Source organism: Mauremys mutica, chromosome 1 (assembly GCF_020497125.1).
Source record: "Mauremys mutica isolate MM-2020 ecotype Southern chromosome 1, ASM2049712v1, whole genome shotgun sequence".
NCBI classification, from domain to species: Eukaryota; Metazoa; Chordata; order Testudines; family Geoemydidae; genus Mauremys; species Mauremys mutica.
This window is the reverse complement of record NC_059072.1, coordinates 110,139,338-110,157,108: the sequence shown is the minus strand read 5'-3', so window position 1 is coordinate 110,157,108 and position 17,771 is coordinate 110,139,338. Positions and strand designations below refer to the sequence as shown.

Below are 17,771 nucleotides of genomic sequence, written 5' to 3'. Positions count from 1 at the left end.
AGGAACATATTCTACACAGGATGGTCAGCAGCCCAGTCTATGACTGCTTAGTCCAGGCCAGAGGTAGCAAGGTGGTAAGGCTCTTGTGTCAAACCACACCCTTAACTGGTGCTAGAACCCTTCAGAAGCCTGCTGAAGTTCTGCTGGCTCATTGTAGCAGGTGCAGCTCGTTATTGCACCTGGGCTAGAAGAGAGGTGGGAGTGGTTCTCTGGAGAGAGGGCAGAGTTGGTCCTGGAGGGAGACCCAAGCTTGGGAGGGAAGCTAAGATTGAGGTTTATGTTTTGGTAATGTTTATGAGCTACCAATAAAACCAAACCGCCTGAAGGTGTGTGTGTGTGGGTCTTTGGTCAGTAAGGTGTTACTGCGCTCAGTGTTGAACACCTAACTGATTTAAGAGCCTAAATCTCATTTCCAAAGGTCTTTAGGCACTTAGAACCCTAAATCCTATCGACTCTCAAGGGGATTTAGACTCCGAAATCAGCTAGGCATTGCAATGCTAGCGGTGCAACACCTAAATACTTTTTAAAAATTGTGCCTAAGGGCCCATTTCAGTGAAGCACTTAGGCACATGTTTAACTTTCAACCAGGGCCGGTGTAACCATTTAGGCGAACTAGGCGGTCGCCTAGTGTGCTAGGATTTGGGGGGCACCATTTTCTTCGGCAGCAACCGCGGCGGCCGGATCTTCGGCCGCCCTGGTCGCTGCTGGCATTTAGGCGGAGGGAGCTGGGGCAGGGAAGCACGGGGAGGGCCACCTGCAGCAAGTAAGGCGGGGGGGGCGGCACGCAGGGGAACTCCCCACCCCAGCTCACCCCTGCCCTGCCTCCTCCCTGAGCACACCGTGACTGCTTCACTTCTCCCACCTCCCAGGCTTGCGGCGCCTATCAGCTTAGGCGCCACAAGCCTGGGAGGCGGGAGAAGTGAAGCAGCGATGGCATGCTCATGGTGCTCATGCTCGTGCTCATAGCAGGGGGGAGCTGGGGCAGGGGGGGTGCCTCAGGGTGGAGAGTGGGGAGCTGCCGCGGGGGGAGGGGAGCGCAAGGTGGAAGTTTTGCCTAGGGCGTGAAACATCCTTGCACCGGCCCTGCTTTCAACATGCGCTTAAGTCCATCCCAGTTCAACAAAGCCCTTAAGCATGTGCTTAAAGTGAAGAAAGTGTTTAAGCACTTTGCTGAATTGGGGCCTAACTCCGTGTCTGTGTGCTCCGGGGAGGATAGAGTCGGGACTCAGCCTGGTCACACCTGGGCTTAAGGAGAACCGCTTTTGGTGACACTAAGCAGCACAGAGCTGGAGAGTCAAGGGGAATAACAGGGTCTGTCTGTGTTCAGTAGCGTCAGTAAAGAATCCTTTGTGTATTTACTACCGCTAAGTCCTGTCTCTTTGTGCCATAAGGGACAATGCAAATTCTTACTTACAGCCGTAGTGGCATACATTGATACGCCCAGACACATGCACACGTTTTCACTCGTGGGTTTAGTTCTCTTGCATCTAGACCCTCTTGCATAATATGCTAATGATTCCTTTTAACTACCAGTTTCCAGGTCAGGCGTTTGCTCCACCAGGGGAGTTAGTGGTGCCTTGTGATTCCAAGCCTGCGTGTGTCCCATGTGATGCCATCCCTTACAGGTTATTCATGAGCATTTCTCGCTGATGGAATCAGAGTCCTGCAGAGCAGAAACATCCACCCACAAGCCTGTCTGCCGCACAGCTGTTTTTCTGTAGTTAAACTCCCTTTGGGCTGTTGTCTTCTCCTGCATGATACAAGGAGCTCTCCCAGAAGCCAGTGCAAGTTCTTTGTATCCTGTGGTGGGGGCTGAATGCCCCTGGGGCTGTGGGAAAACTCTCTTGTCTGCTAATTGATGTGAGGTGCCAGCCTGCCAGTGACTCAATATTCTACTGAGTCTCCTGCCCCACCATTGATGGAATGACCAGATCCCGGCAAGAGGAGGAAGAATCAGGAATGGAAATAAGAAACAGGAAATAACAGGATCACCAACTCAGGTTTTGGGGGGTGGGGGGGGGGCAAACGCCTATAATAGAAAAGTGACAGGAACAATGAAGAGACATGACAATATACTGAGGAAAGGGAAACATTTCAGAAAACACACCAAAGCCACTGTAAAGAGAGAGAAGTAAGGGAGTACACAGAGTAATAACAATTATTATTTATTATTTGTATTATGCTAGCACCTGGGAGCCTCAATCACGGACCTCAGACTCCCATTGTGCTAGGTGCTGCACAAACACAACACAAAAGACTCTCCCTGCCTCAAAGATCTTATACTCTGGGAATACAGCAAGAGATAACAGATGGAGACAGACAGCCCAATGGGAGGGGAGAGGTGAGGACAAGGAAACAATGAGACACTATTGGCCAGCACGATAGGCAGTGGACTCAGCATGCCAGCAACCTAAGCAATATCAAAGAGGAAACACCACAATGGCCTGTTCTTCAGAGGTACGGAGCACTCGCAACTCCAGCTGACGTCAGTGGGAACTGCAGGAGCTCAGCACGGCTATAAATCAGGCCATTTTTATTTAGGTGCCTAAATGTTCTATTTGGGTGTCTAACTTTAGGCATCCAGGTTTGAAACCTTTTGTCTTAAGGACTTGTCCAAGGTCACGTAGCACATGAGTGTCAGGATTAGACCTTGGGGCCTCCAAGCCCCTAGCCAGGTGCACAAGCTGCTGGACCAAGCTTCTGCTCTGGAATTTAGATCCACTATGTGTCAGTAATCATCATGAAACAAGATACCATGTTACGTGGATTGCACTAAGAGCATCGCACAATTTGGCCACCTCTTCCTGTGTATTCCATGTGGTCTAGTTAGGACATGGAGAGGTGTGTATCCCTTCGGTATTTACTGCTTCAGCCTTCCTCTCCCACTCCACTACTCCTCACACAACTCCTCTAGGACTTCCCCAGGCACGTCTGCTCCAGTGACTTCCTGTGCCCACTTCCCTCTCCTCCCATACACCACTCTTAATCTGAAGTGACTTCCAGTTCCCTTGCCGTTTACCCTCTTGCCCACAGCTTTCCACACCCATATCTTCCCCCACTTGATGGTCTCCAATACCCAGGTCCGTCTCTATTTCCCCTACCTTCTCCCCGTGACTTGGCATATCCAGTCCTCCCTCTCAGCCACCCTCCCCTTCACTTTCACACCAGCCCCTTTCCTTCTCCACAACACCAATCATCATCCAGCTACCTGTGGTAACTCCTGCTGTCAAGTGGAAGGAATGGATTTTCACACACACACACACACACACACACACACACATGGCTTCAGCGTGGTGGCCTTTCAGCACCGTCACTACATGCTGGAGCTCTTACAGAAAATGAGGTGTAGGTGAGGTCATCCACCGCCTCCAGGCAGCAGGGAAGCTGTGGTCGGTTAGACACAGAGATAGAAGAAGTGACACAAATCCAGGCTGAGAGGTGGTGCGTTCTCCAGAGGGGAGGGAGGTGGCACCACGCCAGGGGAGTGGGGGAAGGAGAAGGAGGAGTGTTTCAAGGGAATGCAGAAGGTGGTGATGAATTTATGTGTGTGTGTTTTTTTCCTCCTGCAGTTCTGCACTGTGGAGGGGTTTGTCACAGCCCTGATAGATGAGTATCCCTATCTCCTCAGGGCCAGGAAGAAGCTCTTCATTGCTGTGGTCTGTCTTATCTCCTACATTGTCGGATTCTCCAACATCACCCAGGTACCTCTCCCTGTGCTCACTCCAGCGCCTGTTCCTGGTGCTCTTCCATCCACCTCCTTGTATAACAGCAGCAGAGGAAGCCTGGGGGAAGGGCCATTGTCCGTGAAAGGCACTAGGGCCACAGCTGGTTTCGGCTTTGCCCAGCACAGTCATCTGTCCAGCAAGCTGCAGTCTCCACATTAAATCTCAGTAAGTTACCATCGTCCTTGTGGTCAGTCTAGCTGGGACTCCTGTCGCTTCCAGGATGGGCCTATGCCCTGGAGGGTGACACATTCTCTATGCAGAAGATTGAGATAAACCAAAAGAAAGCAGGTCTGGTGGGGCTCTGAGACAGTGACACTAAGGCCCGGCTCCATGTTTACATGCCCTAGTGAGTGACCCAATGCAGAGATCCTTATACTGGGTGTATGGCAGTGAGGCCCAGGCTCTGTGTGTGGACTTCGGGACCCGGCTCAGTGACATGGAGGCCAGGGTTTGGGTTTCTCAGTTTGTGACTTCATGCTGGATGTGTCACAGAACATGGAACGTCTGCAGAGACATCTGAAGTGCAGCAGGAGGGACAGAATGGATTCATTTTACAAAGCGGCTTCTCCTCACACTAGAGGGGGAAGGCAGCCACTCGAGAGTCCTGCTTCTCTCCCCACCCTCAGGCAGGCCTCAACACTCACTCCTTGACCACATTCCAGAGTACGTCTGTTAAAATGGCAGGAATTAGATTATGACAAAATAATGCATCTTTGTTGGCTTCCATAGGCCAAAGAAATTAACACACGAAGGCAAAATGATTAGATGAAAGTATTGATGATATTAATCCTTGGCTCCCCACCCAGGCTGTACTCCATAACCAGACCACCTCCCCTTGCCTTTGTCTCCTCAGGGTGGCATTTATGTCTTCAAGCTGTTTGATTATTATTCAGCCAGCGGCATGTGTCTTCTCTTCCTCGTCTTCTTTGAGACCATCTCAATTTCCTGGTGTTATGGTAAGTGCAACTCACCTTGTTCCTTTGCTGCTTATCTACAGGCACAGAAGGTGCCATTTTCAAAAACCCTCAACACTAGCCATTGAAGTCAGTGGGAGATTGACAATTGACTATAGTTTTGGGCCAAAGCTGAAAGCTTTTGAAAAACCCCAGGGAGACACTCATCTTGCTTCCTCGGACAGCCACTCAGCTGAGCACACGTTTGCAGAGATTCCCATACAAATGGAAATATGCACAGGCCTCTAGATTTGGATTTCTTGAGGGTATGATTTGTTAGGCCAAATCTGACTGCTGAGCCATCTGCCCTGGTATCCTGGCAGTGTCCGATGCCTGATGCTTCAGAGGGAGACCAGAGTCCCCCCTCTTCAGTAACTTGCTCATCCAATTGTGTAGTGCTGGGGTGTCGGGGAATTCCTTTTTGACCCCTCCAAGGTCAATCTATGACCTAGTCTAGCTTATGAGCTTGCTAGTTGATTAATATCACTGTGTTAGCTTGGGAAACTGTAGATGTTTTTAGTGGTCATAAAATTATCCAGGTACCTGTTAAGATCCCAGTTCAGAGTTTGTATCAATGGCCTCTACGTTTTATCTGGGGAGTGAGCGTTACACTTCTCCACACTCACCTTAAATGTCTGCTCTCCTCTCTGATCTCACATGTCCGCCTTCTCCTGTTGTGTGTTGGGTCACTGGAGAGAGGTGATGAGAATGGTGCTGAGATATCATTGCTGCTGTTAACACACATTTCTCACTGTAGGTGTGAACAGATTTTACAGGAACATTGAAGAGATGATTGGCTACCAACCTTGCAGCTGGTGGAAGCTCTGCTGGGCCTTCTTCACTCCCCTCGTTTGTGTGGTGAGAACAAAGCAACTCTCTTTGGGGAGGTTCATCTAGAAAGGCCACCTCACTGGGATCATTCTGTGGGTGGGGGAAACACTAACTTTTTAATCTAGGTAACTCCGATCCAAATCCAGATCTGGCATTAAACTCAAGTTTGTCCTAAGAAGAGTCAAAGTGACTGTCAGGAAAAGAAATATGCAGAGCCTCTTTTATTCTCCCACCTGAATCCCTGCAACTGACTCTCAGAAGAGAGGGGGGAGCTTGGCCTAGAACATGCAGTTAGTAATAGGTTGCTCCTGTGTTTGATATTCAGAAGCTGAACCGGTGATTTATGACTTTAAAAATCATTGTTGGCTGTGGAGAAAACTTTCAGCCACTCTAGCTCCAGCCTCAGCCCCTCCCAAGCGTCTCCCAGCAGGAGGCACTCTCAGATATAATAGAATTGGCACTGATGAGCTCTCAGCTCCTCCACCCACCCTCCAACCCTTCCTCTCCCAGCAGGAGGTGCTATTGGGATTGCCGCAGGAATGCTGGGTGTGGGGCGTTCCTAGCTCCTGAGAATCAGCTAAGAGGACGCTGTTTAGGAAATGGTTTGGGAGTGTGGTGTGCAGCAGAAGGTGAAGTAGGGAGGGGTGTAAGTACCCTGGCTGGGGCAGGGGAGTTTAGGGGCACTGACCATGGGGAGAACATTACCATGCATTCTCAGCCTGTCGGCTGTGGGGGGAGCTGTTGGGACTGGTCTGGGAGCCCTGGCTCTTTGGGGCAGCTCTTGGGAATGGTGCGGGAGCCCTGGCTTGGGGGGGAGCTGTTGGGAATGGTGATGGAGACCTGGCTGTGGGGGAGGGAGGGCTGTTGGGAATGGTGTGTGATTATTGACTATAACTCATAGTGAGAATTTAGGGAACTCTCAAAAGGACAAAGTCAGTGAATATTTCTGCTTGTGCCATACTATGATGTGACTGCTGATCCTGTTTCTTCAGGGTGTTTTCTTCTTCAGTGTGGTTGAAATGACCCCTCTGACTCTGGGGAAATATATCTATCCCCCATGGGGACAGGGCATTGGCTGGCTCATGGCTCTGTCTTCCATGGTGCTGATTCCGGGCTATATGCTGTACTGCTTCTTCACCTCCGAGGGGACCATCAGGCAGGTAAAAGCAACTTTCCAACTACTGCCTCTGCTCAATTATCTGTCCAGAGGGAATTTCCCACCAACAACCCACTATAAACTTCATGCAGCCCCTGTGTCATGGCATTGATTCCTGTGGTCTTTGTAAGCCAAGACTTCCCAGATACTCCCTCCTTATCCCCCAATACCCTCTGCGCTCTTCTGATCTGCTCCTTATGCTTTCTACTACCTCCTGCATGACACATTCCATGTAAGCCAATAGAAAGCCCTTCCTCACTGAGGCAAATGAATGCCTTAGGGGATTGGGGTAAGGAGATAAGTGCCTTTACCTCTTGGCTACCATCCCGCACAGGTCAGTAATGACCAAAAATTGTTACCATCTCATTCCTGTTTGGTGTCTTATGTGAAACAAGTCAAGGGACTCTTGGTCCCATTCCTAGCAGACTGCTCTCCACATCAGCATGTCACTGTTACATAGAGAGATGTTTGAAAATCTTCCACCAGCAGGGCCGGCTCCAGACTCCAGCGCGCCAAGCGCGCGCTTGGGGCGGCATTTTGCCGGCAGGGTGACAGGCGGCTCCGGCGGACTTCCGCAGTCATGCCTGCGGGAGGTCCAGCGGAGTCGCGGGACCAGCGAACCTCCCGCAGGCATGACTGCGGAGGGTCTGTTGGTCCCGCGGCTCCAGTGGACCTCCCGCAGGCATGACTGTGGAGGGTCTGCTGGTCCCACAGCTCGGGTGGACCACCCGCAGGCATGACTGTGGAAGCTCCACAGGCACGTCTTCAAGAGGTCCCCTGGAGCCGCGGGACCGGCGACCGGCAGCGCGCCCTCTGCGGCGTGCCGCCCTGCTTGGGGCGGCCAGATTCCTAGAGCCTCCGCTGTCAACCAGAATGTTTTCCCATTGGAAAATGCTGTTCTGTCAGAAACACAACTTTCCAAGGGGACATGTTGATTCTGACAAAACTTTGTTTTGAAAAAAGAAATTGAAATTATGTGTTTTGCGAAGGTCAGAACATTCTATATGGACCATTTCAGAAATGGAACATTTTGATTTTTTTCATTTTGACTTTTCATTTTGAAATTTATTTTATATTATAATTTTTATTTCATTGTTGGTTTTTTTTATAAAGTCAAAATCAAAAGGAAATGGTTTTTGACTGTCCTGGAACGAAACCTTTTCATACATCTTGTTTCATGGGAAATGTCTAAATTCTTTTTTGTTCCAATTTGGAATGAAAGCAAATGTTTGAAATGGTGGAAATTCCAGTTCCTGCCCAGTTCTAGCTATGAATGTCACTATCGGGCAATCTCAGCAAAGATGCCACGTTCTGAATGAGCATGAAGCCTGAACTAGCTCAGAGCCAGGGTCTATTGGTGAGGGAGTGTAAACGGGTCAGACTCACCCCCGCGGCGCCTTCTGCTGGTGACTCCGGGAATTAGCTCTGTCCAGCGCTGGAGCGCCCTCTGCAGGCTGGTGATCCACCTGTCTTCAGGTCCCCGTGTCCCTCCCTGGACCCGGTGCCCTTTTACATGGGGTGCTACCCCCTAGCAGTAACCCCTTTCTCTCTGGGTCTCCCCTTCTGTCTCAGGGAACCCTCACCCTCTATCCCCACCTTGCCTCAGTATTGGCTACTGCCAGTCATTGTCTAGCCCCACACTCTGGGGCAGACTGCAGTATCAGCCTACTCATCACAGGCAAAGGGGTATGGACCTGCTGCCTTGGCCTACACCTGGGCTGCCCTCTGCAACCCCTAGTACCTGTTGGCCTATGGCTAGGCCACAGCCTGGGGCTCTCTAGGCTGGAGCTTCCCAGCCTTCCCCAGCCCTGCTTCACTCAGGTACCTATCCTCAAGCTAAGCAGCCAGGCCTCTCTGAAGGCAGAGAGAGACTGTCTGAGCTTCTGGCTTCCCTGGCCTTTTATAAGGGCCAGCTGTGGCCTGATTGGGGTGTGGCCTCAGCTGCAGCCACTTCCCCAATCAGCCCAGGCTAGAGCAGCAGCTCTCAAGCCCTGCCAGGCCATTTTTAAACCCCTCAGGGCAGGAGCAAGGGTTCACCCTGCTACAGGGAGGTTTGCACTGGAACTGGCTGTCTCATGGATAAAAAGGCCTGTCAGTCTCCAATCTTTCACCAGCATTCAATTCACTTTAAAAATGAAGGAAGGACAGAGAGAGGCCCCAGCACTCCACCAGTATAGACCATAATGTCATTTTCTTTTGGGCCAGAAGAGATTCAGTCAAAGGCAGTCACAGGGCATTACCCTTTTCTCTACTGATAGCAATAGGCTGCAAATCGTGTTGAGAATTAAAGTGAACAATCCCCACTCAGACCCATCTCTGATCCTTACAGGTGATCCTTGCTCAGAGCTCCATAGGATGGTATGAACACTCACCACCCCTCCCCGCCACTCACTGGTAATGTGCCATGGGGGGAAATCCCTTCTTGTCTCCTAATTGGGGCATCAGTTCCTCTCTGTGTTTGGTTCCAATTCTATTCCCATTGAAGCTGGCAGGGGCGGCTCCAAGCCCCAGCACGCCAAGCATGTGCTTGGGATGGCATGCCACGGGGGGCGCTCTGCCGGTCGCCGAGAGGGCGGCAGGCAGGGAGCCTTCGGCGGCATGCCTGCAGAGGGTCCGCTGGTCCCGCGGCTCCGGTGGACCTCTCGCAGGCGTGCCAGTGGACCCTCCTCAGGCACGCCTGCGGGAGGTCCACCGGAGCCGCAGGACCGGCGACCGGCAAAGCGCACCCCCGCGGCATGCCACCGTGCTTGGGGCGGCGAAATGTCTAGAGCCTGACTTCACTAGGAGCAGGAGCAGGCTGGGAGGGCCAGATTGTGATGTCCTGACACACTGAGTAGCATCGAAATCCTCAAGTAGTTCCGCTGCCTTCAGCAGGGCGACTTGTACTATACCAAGTGATTAAGGATATCGCAATCTGCCCCTAAGTGAGCTGAATCTTTGTAGTTGTGCCTCTGAATCCATCTGTAACCTGAGATCCCACCTGGTGCCCACGTGATTATCCATGTTTCCACTGAATCCCTGTCTTGCAGGCCCATGGAGTGTGGTTATATTCTGTTGCTCCAGGAGCTCTCTCAGCATCTGGTGCATACTGACAATGTCAATCAATGGGAATTAGAAATAACAACAGTGTGACTGGCTTCTATTTACCTTCCCCTCCCTTTGCTCACTCTGTCAGACTCGATATCCCCGTGTGCACTGACCGTTCTGCCAGTTCAGTGGAATGTCACATTTTTCAGAGGCAGCCAACACACACACACATCCCCTGGCCTCCATGAGCCATTGCACTAGCAGCAAACAGCAGGTGGCAGTAGGGAGATAGAGAAAGAGAGAGTGTGTGTGTGTGTGTGTGTGTGTGTGAGAGAGAGAGAGAGAGTGAGAGAGGATTAGCTTGTAACAGAGCTGAGGCTGGAGGGAAATTAGATGTCAGTGTAGAATAAAGGGGTTTTGACAGACAGGAAAGATTATAAACCATTTTAATCCTACTGAGCATGAATGTAAGAAAAAAGCACATGAATGGCAGGAGAGCCTCACTAAACAGTTCAGGGGCTTCACCCAGCAAGAAACACTTCAGATATGTCTGAGTACGGGGACTCTTCCCTCTCCTGAAGGGGCTCTTCTCCAGCTCAGTGATGTCCATTCACTTCAGGCCCCCTTCCCCTCTGCCTCATGTTCCATAATTTAAAGCACCACTTTCCCTCCTGGAATTTAGCCTCCATGTCCATTCAACCCTAGGCTTCAACCCATACTGCTCAGACAGTGAGTGCCCCCCTGCCTGAGGGACTGTACCCTCCCACATTCCATCTCCCTGGCTGCCTTCCAGACACGGCTCTACCAATGGACCTCAGTTTTATTTAGACTTTGATCCTGTCACGTTAATATAAATGGGAACACATGCTGGCATAAAGGGCCATGCAGGATCAGAGCCATAAACTGTAAATTCCTTGGCGTTCTGTAACCATTGGATACCATTTTTTATGGGAACTTCATGAAAAATGGAATAGAAAATGAGAAGTGGGTCCATTTTGAATCCTGTGAAATGGGAAGAACCTTGACATTTTTGGTCATTGAAAAAAATTTTTTGACTAGCTTTAGCGTCTAGGTGCTGCTACAACTGTGCGGTAACTACTGGCTTACTTTATAATGGTGATTTCTGTCATTCAGAAGAGAGAACTGTGTATGATAGGGGAGCAAAGGAGAAGTGATTACATTGCCAAATGGAGGTGTGTGGTATCTGGAGCAATTGTCCTAATCACCTTCAGTGTTCACTATCCCCTTGGTAGACCTCTTGCTGTAACTAGGGATGTCTCTTCAATTTGGAAAGAAGGGTTATGACCTTCAGCTTCAGCCACATGCCACGTGTGGAGGTGGTGGTGGTGAACGGGTCTCCTCATTTTCCCCTGGTTACCTGTGTCCTTCCTGTAATCTTTCTTTGTTCCTGGGCAGCGTTTTCAGCAGATGACTGAGGCCACGCAAGAGGTGAATGTTCAGAAGAATGGACTAAAAGCGAAGACCTCGCTGAAGGGGAGGGTCTCCGATGCTGCTGTCTAGGCAGAGGGCAGAACCTCTTCATCCTGCTCTGTAGCTGCTCCTGCCACTGCCCTTTGACCTCCTCTGACGCCGCTTGTGTGTCCCCAACTCCACTGTTGGTTTCAGTCATCGTGGGAAGGATCTAACAGAGGAGCCCTTTCATGGCACTGCCCCCTAGCCCAGCTGATCGAGGCTCTGTTTTAAACTCCATAAGGACAATGTGCAGTGACTGTCTTTGTAATTTATGATCCCAATCCATACTGCCAGAAAGGAATGTCCCAGGCCCTAGTTTCCTGCTGACCAGAGGTGGTATTTTCTATAGTACAATAACGTCTCCTTCTTCGTTGTGTTCTTCAGCCCCTCTTCTATACTAAAGTCCACCACGCACCTTCTAATGAACCGCAAGGCTGTCACAGCATAAAACCAGCTGTATTTTGGCTATGGATTCAAATTCCAGATGATTATCAATTAATACAGCATAAAGCATCTTTAATCAATAAATAGTGCTAAGTGCTGTACAATGGATGCACCAACCAGGAATACAGAATATTGGTGGCTACTGGATACCCCTCAGCAATCTGGACAGGCATGAGGGGTGCTGTGCTGTTGGAGCTGCTGTCCTTCAGCCATGAACACAGCGTTGTTGTTATTATTATTATTAGCAGTCATTTATACAGAGCCATAGATATAAGATTCCCTTGTACTGGTGGAGGAGACATCCTTTATAATGTGGACATGCTCCATCCCAACACATCCTGGCATACTGTTATGTGGTGTCCTATGATGCTGTATGTGCCATATCCGCTATCTACTCCCTAAAATGCCATCATGGTATCAAGGGGGTTCCTGTGGCTGGAGGTACGACCCTTCATTCTCACTTAGGCATCTTCGACCAGCATCTCAGCATTGACCTTGACACGTCTTAGCCTGTAGCACCCCAGCATGGCACAGAGGGCAGTGTGGTGTTGTAGATGATGTTGGAGGAGAGGTGAGAGCTCCAGAGGAAAGTGAGAACTGGCACTGAAGTCACATTTCCAGGTTACAAAGTCATTTCAGAGAAGGTGGCTTGTAACAGCAGCTGTATACATGCTGGAATCTGTTATTTTCACTTGCCCTAGTTCTCTTATGCACCTAGGACCCCAATATTTTATGACCAGCAGATAGGACCCCAGGCAGGTGTTAGAGCAGTGTTCCACATGGGAGAGCCCCAAAATGGCCCTCTTGTGGGGCCACCTATGGGTTAGGTGTGTCTGAAGAGTAACTTCTGTATCGGTGTGTGAACTGGAGCTGTCTATCTCTTAGTTACACACCAATGACCATGTAATAAGTTTTTCACTGCTGATGCTCAGACCCAGTTTCAGTTCAGAATAAATCCATTCATGAAGCCTGAGAGGGGAACAGGTATCTTGTGGGACGTGCTCTGGCAGGGTCCTGAAGCGGGCAAGGAAGGGAATAGGGTCAGAATGCCCTGATCCAGCTGGGAGTTCTGGACTTGGATTTACTCCATCTCCCCATGCCCTGCGGTGTTGGCATTGTATGGTGCCCCGTGGAGTTGGAGGGAAGGGAATGGGGTCAAAACTCCCTGACTGGGGAGTGCCCCTCCTCACACACACACACACACACACACACACACACACATGCTTTCCTGGGCTCGGTATTCTGCCAATGGAGCAACCCTCACATCTTACACTTTGCTTACAGAGCAGATCCTCTTCCCTGTGCTCTCCCTGTGATGTAATGCATAGACCCATAGTCCACAGAGTGGCCTCTGCCTTCTGCTCTACCACTGGATCTGCTCCCTCCTGCATCCAGCACTCTGCCCCGGGATTAGTTCATACAATTCACATTCTATGAGTGGAATGGCCCTGTATCATAGAATCATAAAATTATAGAAATGGAAGGGACTTCAAGAGGTCATCTAGTCCATTCCCCTGCACTCAAGGCAGGACCAAGTATTATCTAGACCAGGGAGTGGCAACGTTTGGCACACGACCCTCCAGAGTAAGCCCCCTTGTGGGCCAGGCCGGTTTGTTTACTTGCTGCATCTGCAGGTTCGTCTGAGCGCGGCTCCCAGTGGCCGCGGCTCACCACTCCAGACCAATGGGTTATGGGAAATGGCGCATGCCGAGGGATGTGCTGGCCACGGCTTCCCACACCCCCCTTTGGCCTGCAGCAGTGAACCACAGCCAGTGGGAGCTGCGATCGCCCAAACCTGCGGACGCGGCAGGTAAACAAACCAGCCCAGCCCGACAGGGGGCTGATCCTGGTGGGCCGCGTGCCAAACATTGCCGATCCTGATCTAGACCATCCCTGACAGGTGTTTCTCTAACCTGCTCTTAAAAATCTCCAATGACGAAGATTCCACAGCCTCCCTAGGCAAATTATTCCAATGCTTAACTACCCTAACAGTTAGGAATTTTTTTCTAATGTCCAGCCTAAACCACCCTTGCTGCAATTTAAGACCATTACTACTTCTCCCATACCCAGAGGTTAACAAGAATGATTTTTCTCCCTCCTCCTTGTCACAAAATTTTATTTACTTGAAAACTGTTATCATGTCCCCTCAGTCGTCTCTTCTCCAGACTAAACAAACCAATCTTTCCTCATGGGTCATGTTTTCTAGACCTTTAATCATTTTTCTAGACCATTTAATCTCTCCTCTGGACTTTCTCCAATTTGTCCACATCTTTCCAGAAATGTGACGTCCAGAACTGGACACAATACTCCAGTTGAGGCTGTATCAGTGCAGAGTAGAGCAGAAGAATTACTTCTCATGTCTTTCTTACAACACTTTTGCTTTTTTTGCAACAGTGTTACACAGTTCAGTCATATTTAGCTTGTGATCCACTGTAACTCCCAGATCCCTTTCTGCAGTACTCCTTCCTAGGCAGTCATTTCCCATTTTGTATGTGTGCAACTGATTGTTCCTTCCTAAGTTGAGTTTGCATTTGGCCTTATTGAATTTCATCCTATTTACTTCACTCCATTTCTCCAGTTTGTCCAAATCATTTTCAATTTGAATCCTATCCTCCAAAGCACTTGCAACCCCTGCCCCCAACTTGGTATTGTCCACAAACTTCATAAGTGTACTCTCCATGCCATTATCTAAATCACTGATGAAGATATTGAATGGAACCAACCCCACTCTATATGCCCTTCCACATGACTGTGAACTGCTGATAACTACTCTCTGGGAACAGTTTTCCAACCAGTTATGCACCCACCTTATAGTAGCTCCATCCAGGTTGCATTTCCCTAGTTTGTATATAAGAAGGTCAAGCGAGACAGTATCAAAAGCCTTACTAAAGTCAAGATATAGCACATCTACTGTTTCCACCCATCCACAAAGCTTGTTACCCTGTAAAAGAAAGCTATTAGGTTGGTTTGATATGTTTTGTTCTTGACAAATCCATACCGATTGTTACTTATCACCTTATTATCTTCTAGGTGTTTGCAAATTGATTGCTTAATTATTTGCTGCATTATCTTTCTGGGTACTGAAGTTAAGCTAACTGGTCTGTAATTCACTGGGTTGTCCTTATTCCCCTTTTTATAGACTGGCACTATATTTGCCTTTTTCCAGTCCTCTGGAATCTCTTCCATCTTCCATGACTTTTTGAAGATAATGGCTAATGGCTCAGATATCTCCTCAGTTAGCTCCTTGAGTATTCTAGGATATATTACATCAGGCCCTGGTGACTTGAAGACATCTAGCTTGTCTAAGTAATTTTTAACTTTTTCTTTCCTTATTTTAACCTCAGATCCTACCTCATTTTCACTGGCACGTTAGATGTCCAATCACTACTAAACTTTTTGGTGAAAACTGAAACAACAGTGTCATTTTACATTTCTGCCATTTCCATGTTTTCTGTTATTTTTTTTCCCCCAACATTGAGTAACACGCCTACCTTGTCCTTGGTCTTCCTCTTGCTTCTAATGTATTTGTAGAATGTTTTCTTGTTACCCTTTATGTCTCTAGCTAGTTTAATCTCATTTTGTGCCTTTTCTTTTCTAATTTTATCCCTGAATGCTTGTGTTGTTTGTTTATATTCATCCTTTGTAATTTGACCTAGTTTCCACTTTTTGTAGGACTCTCTTTTTGTGTTTCTGATCATTGAAGATCTCCTGGTTAAACCAGGGTGGTCTCTTGCCATACTTCCTATCTTTCCTGCACAATGGCATAGTTTGCTTTTGTGCCCTTAATATCTCCTTGAAAAATTGCCAACTCTCTTAACTATTTTTCCCCTTAGGCTTGCTTCCCATGGGATCTTACTTACCAACTCTCTGAGTTTCCTGAAGTCTGCCTTCTTGAAATCCATTATCTTCTTTTGTGCTGTTTTCCCTCCTACCATTCCTTAGAATCATGAACTCTACCATTTCATGATCACTTTCACCCAGGCTGCCTTCCACTTTCAAATTCTCAACTTGTTCCTCCTTATTTGTCAAAATCAAATCTAGAACAGCCTCTCCCCTAGTAACTTTCTCCACCTTCTGAAATAAAACATTGTCTCTAATACATTCCAAGAACTTGTTGGATAATCATGCCAAGGTCTGATGGAAGAGTAGCTCTTATGTCCTGCAATATTTTTAGTCAGTAACCCCAACACTTGGTCCAGGGATCACCCCACATACACTTCCTTCCTTTGTCAGGGCTTCCATCTTGTCCTACCTTTATGACACAGTTTGCAAGGTGGTTTTTTTGTTTTGTTTTGGGTTTTTTTGTATTTTTTTTTTTAGTCCCATGAATCTAAAACTTGCTTATGCTTGTGTGAAAATGACATCTGTGCAGAGTCACGGCACTTGGACCTGTGCATCACTTAAGACCCACTTAAGTCCTCAAAATATAGGCCAAGATTTTCAAGAGTTTCTAGTGATTTTGAGTACCTCAATTCTTGGGTGGCCAACTTAAGACCTTATTTTTCAGGAAGTGCTGAGCACCCAAGCTCTGGAAATCAGGCTACTTTAAGGAGCGTCAAGTCACAAATGGAGGCACCCGACATCATTAATGATTCCCGAAAATCTTGGACAAAGGGCTTACTTCTTGGCCCTCTTCAACAGGAATGAATTTCAGCATTTGTCATGAGAATTGCTTTTGTAATTTTTGTAATTACAAATGTTGACCCTCTGGAGTCTGAGGTGGGGGAGGAATTCAAAAGGACAAAAGTCCCTGAGAACTCAGGAAATGTGTATATCTCCACTTCTATTTGGCTGGTTCTGGTAATACAACCATGTTGTGACACTTCTCTGGTTTGCAGTATTGCATGTGGAATGCACATAACATCATTTCAAATGCAGCAGCACTGGACCAGCCAGTGAGTTTCTGCATACAGGCACTTAATAAAATATATTGAGTGAGAATTAATCACTTGTTCACTTCCCTTCTTTCCTCCCTGTTTCTTCCTTCTCTTCTCTTTTACTCTTGCCTTCTCTTCCTCTTCCTTTTCCTCATATTCTCTTCTCTCTCTTTCTCCTTCCTCCCCCTTTTGTGGCCTCATCACTGCAAAATCTGAACTCACTCTTTCTCTTTCTTCTCTTGATTTCTCTATCTCATTCTCCTCTCATGTTCTTTCACTTCCACTTCCCGCCATGTCCCGGAAATACATTCATGTGCAACTCTTGTCTTAGTCTTGGCACTTTCTGATCATTTGCTTTTGCTTTCAAGCTTCTGGTGCCGGTGCAATAGGCATCTGTGGAGGTTAGTTGCAGTTGAGATCATTCCACTTCCCCGCCTCCCACCCCACCCCCCTTGTCTCCTTTCTTCCCATACTCTCTGTTAATTAGTGGCTCATCCAAGCGGAGGGTCCAATTCTGAAAGGGTACTGAGCACTTCTGAGAGTTGCAGAGAGCACCTCAACTCCCAGTGGAGTCTTCTCTGAAATCCTCATTTTCCTGAGGACTGCAACAAAAATAAAGAAAATTCCATTGCAGCCTGGTTCTCAGCAGCAGCATGCAGAGTCGGGGATGAGCAGACAGCTGCACAAGTACAGCTTTCTCCAAGAAATGGGCATAACCCCCAAGGAGTGGAAAGGTCTCCCACAAGTCTGGTCTCATCTATTCATTCCAACAGATGGCACTGATTGTATAAAATGTATGTAACATTTACAAGATACAAAAACTAATTGGCATGAACCTAGACGCTGTAGGCTTCGGCTAGACTATTACAGGATTGTGATGTAGTCTGTAGTACTTGAAATCTGTATTAAAAGATGTGTTTGGAAAGGTCTCATCGTGCATCATGTGTGTGTTGTGAAATCATAGCCATGCATATTGTGTATGCCAGAGGTATTTCATATCAATGTACAAGGTATTCGGTCAAATGATATATGTACCGAGAGAGAGAGAATTACTGTATATGGTTCCTCCAGGCCTCCATGTGCAAAACAGTTTGAGGAGCCATCTCTGAGATGGTGTGAGTTTGAACAACATCCACAGCACTGCAGAATTCATTCCTTACTCCTTGGCACTGGATCCTACACTACGGAGTGGCAGGAGTGGGAACTCTATTGTTATCTTACTGGTATGTGACACCTCTAGCACTCAGAGGCTGGGGATGTGAATCTGGGAATTGGGGCTCTAAGT

At 48.3% G+C, this 17,771-nt stretch overlaps 1 protein-coding gene across 1 annotated transcript in view; it reads left to right on the top strand.

The window, feature by feature from the left end:
• The window catches only part of LOC123361736 (sodium- and chloride-dependent GABA transporter 1-like), a 42,033-nt gene extending 24,636 nt beyond the window's left edge, over window positions 1–17,397 (top strand). Inside the window, exons 10-14 of the mRNA XM_045001857.1 lie at window positions 3,570–3,701; window positions 4,579–4,681; window positions 5,436–5,536; window positions 6,502–6,669; window positions 17,121–17,397. Coding sequence (XP_044857792.1) covers window positions 3,570–3,701; window positions 4,579–4,681; window positions 5,436–5,536; window positions 6,502–6,669; window positions 17,121–17,288 — 672 coding nt within the window. The 3' untranslated portion in view covers window positions 17,289–17,397. The remainder of the gene's footprint in view (window positions 1–3,569; window positions 3,702–4,578; window positions 4,682–5,435; window positions 5,537–6,501; window positions 6,670–17,120) is intronic.
• The last annotated feature ends 374 nt before the right edge of the window (window positions 17,398–17,771 follow it).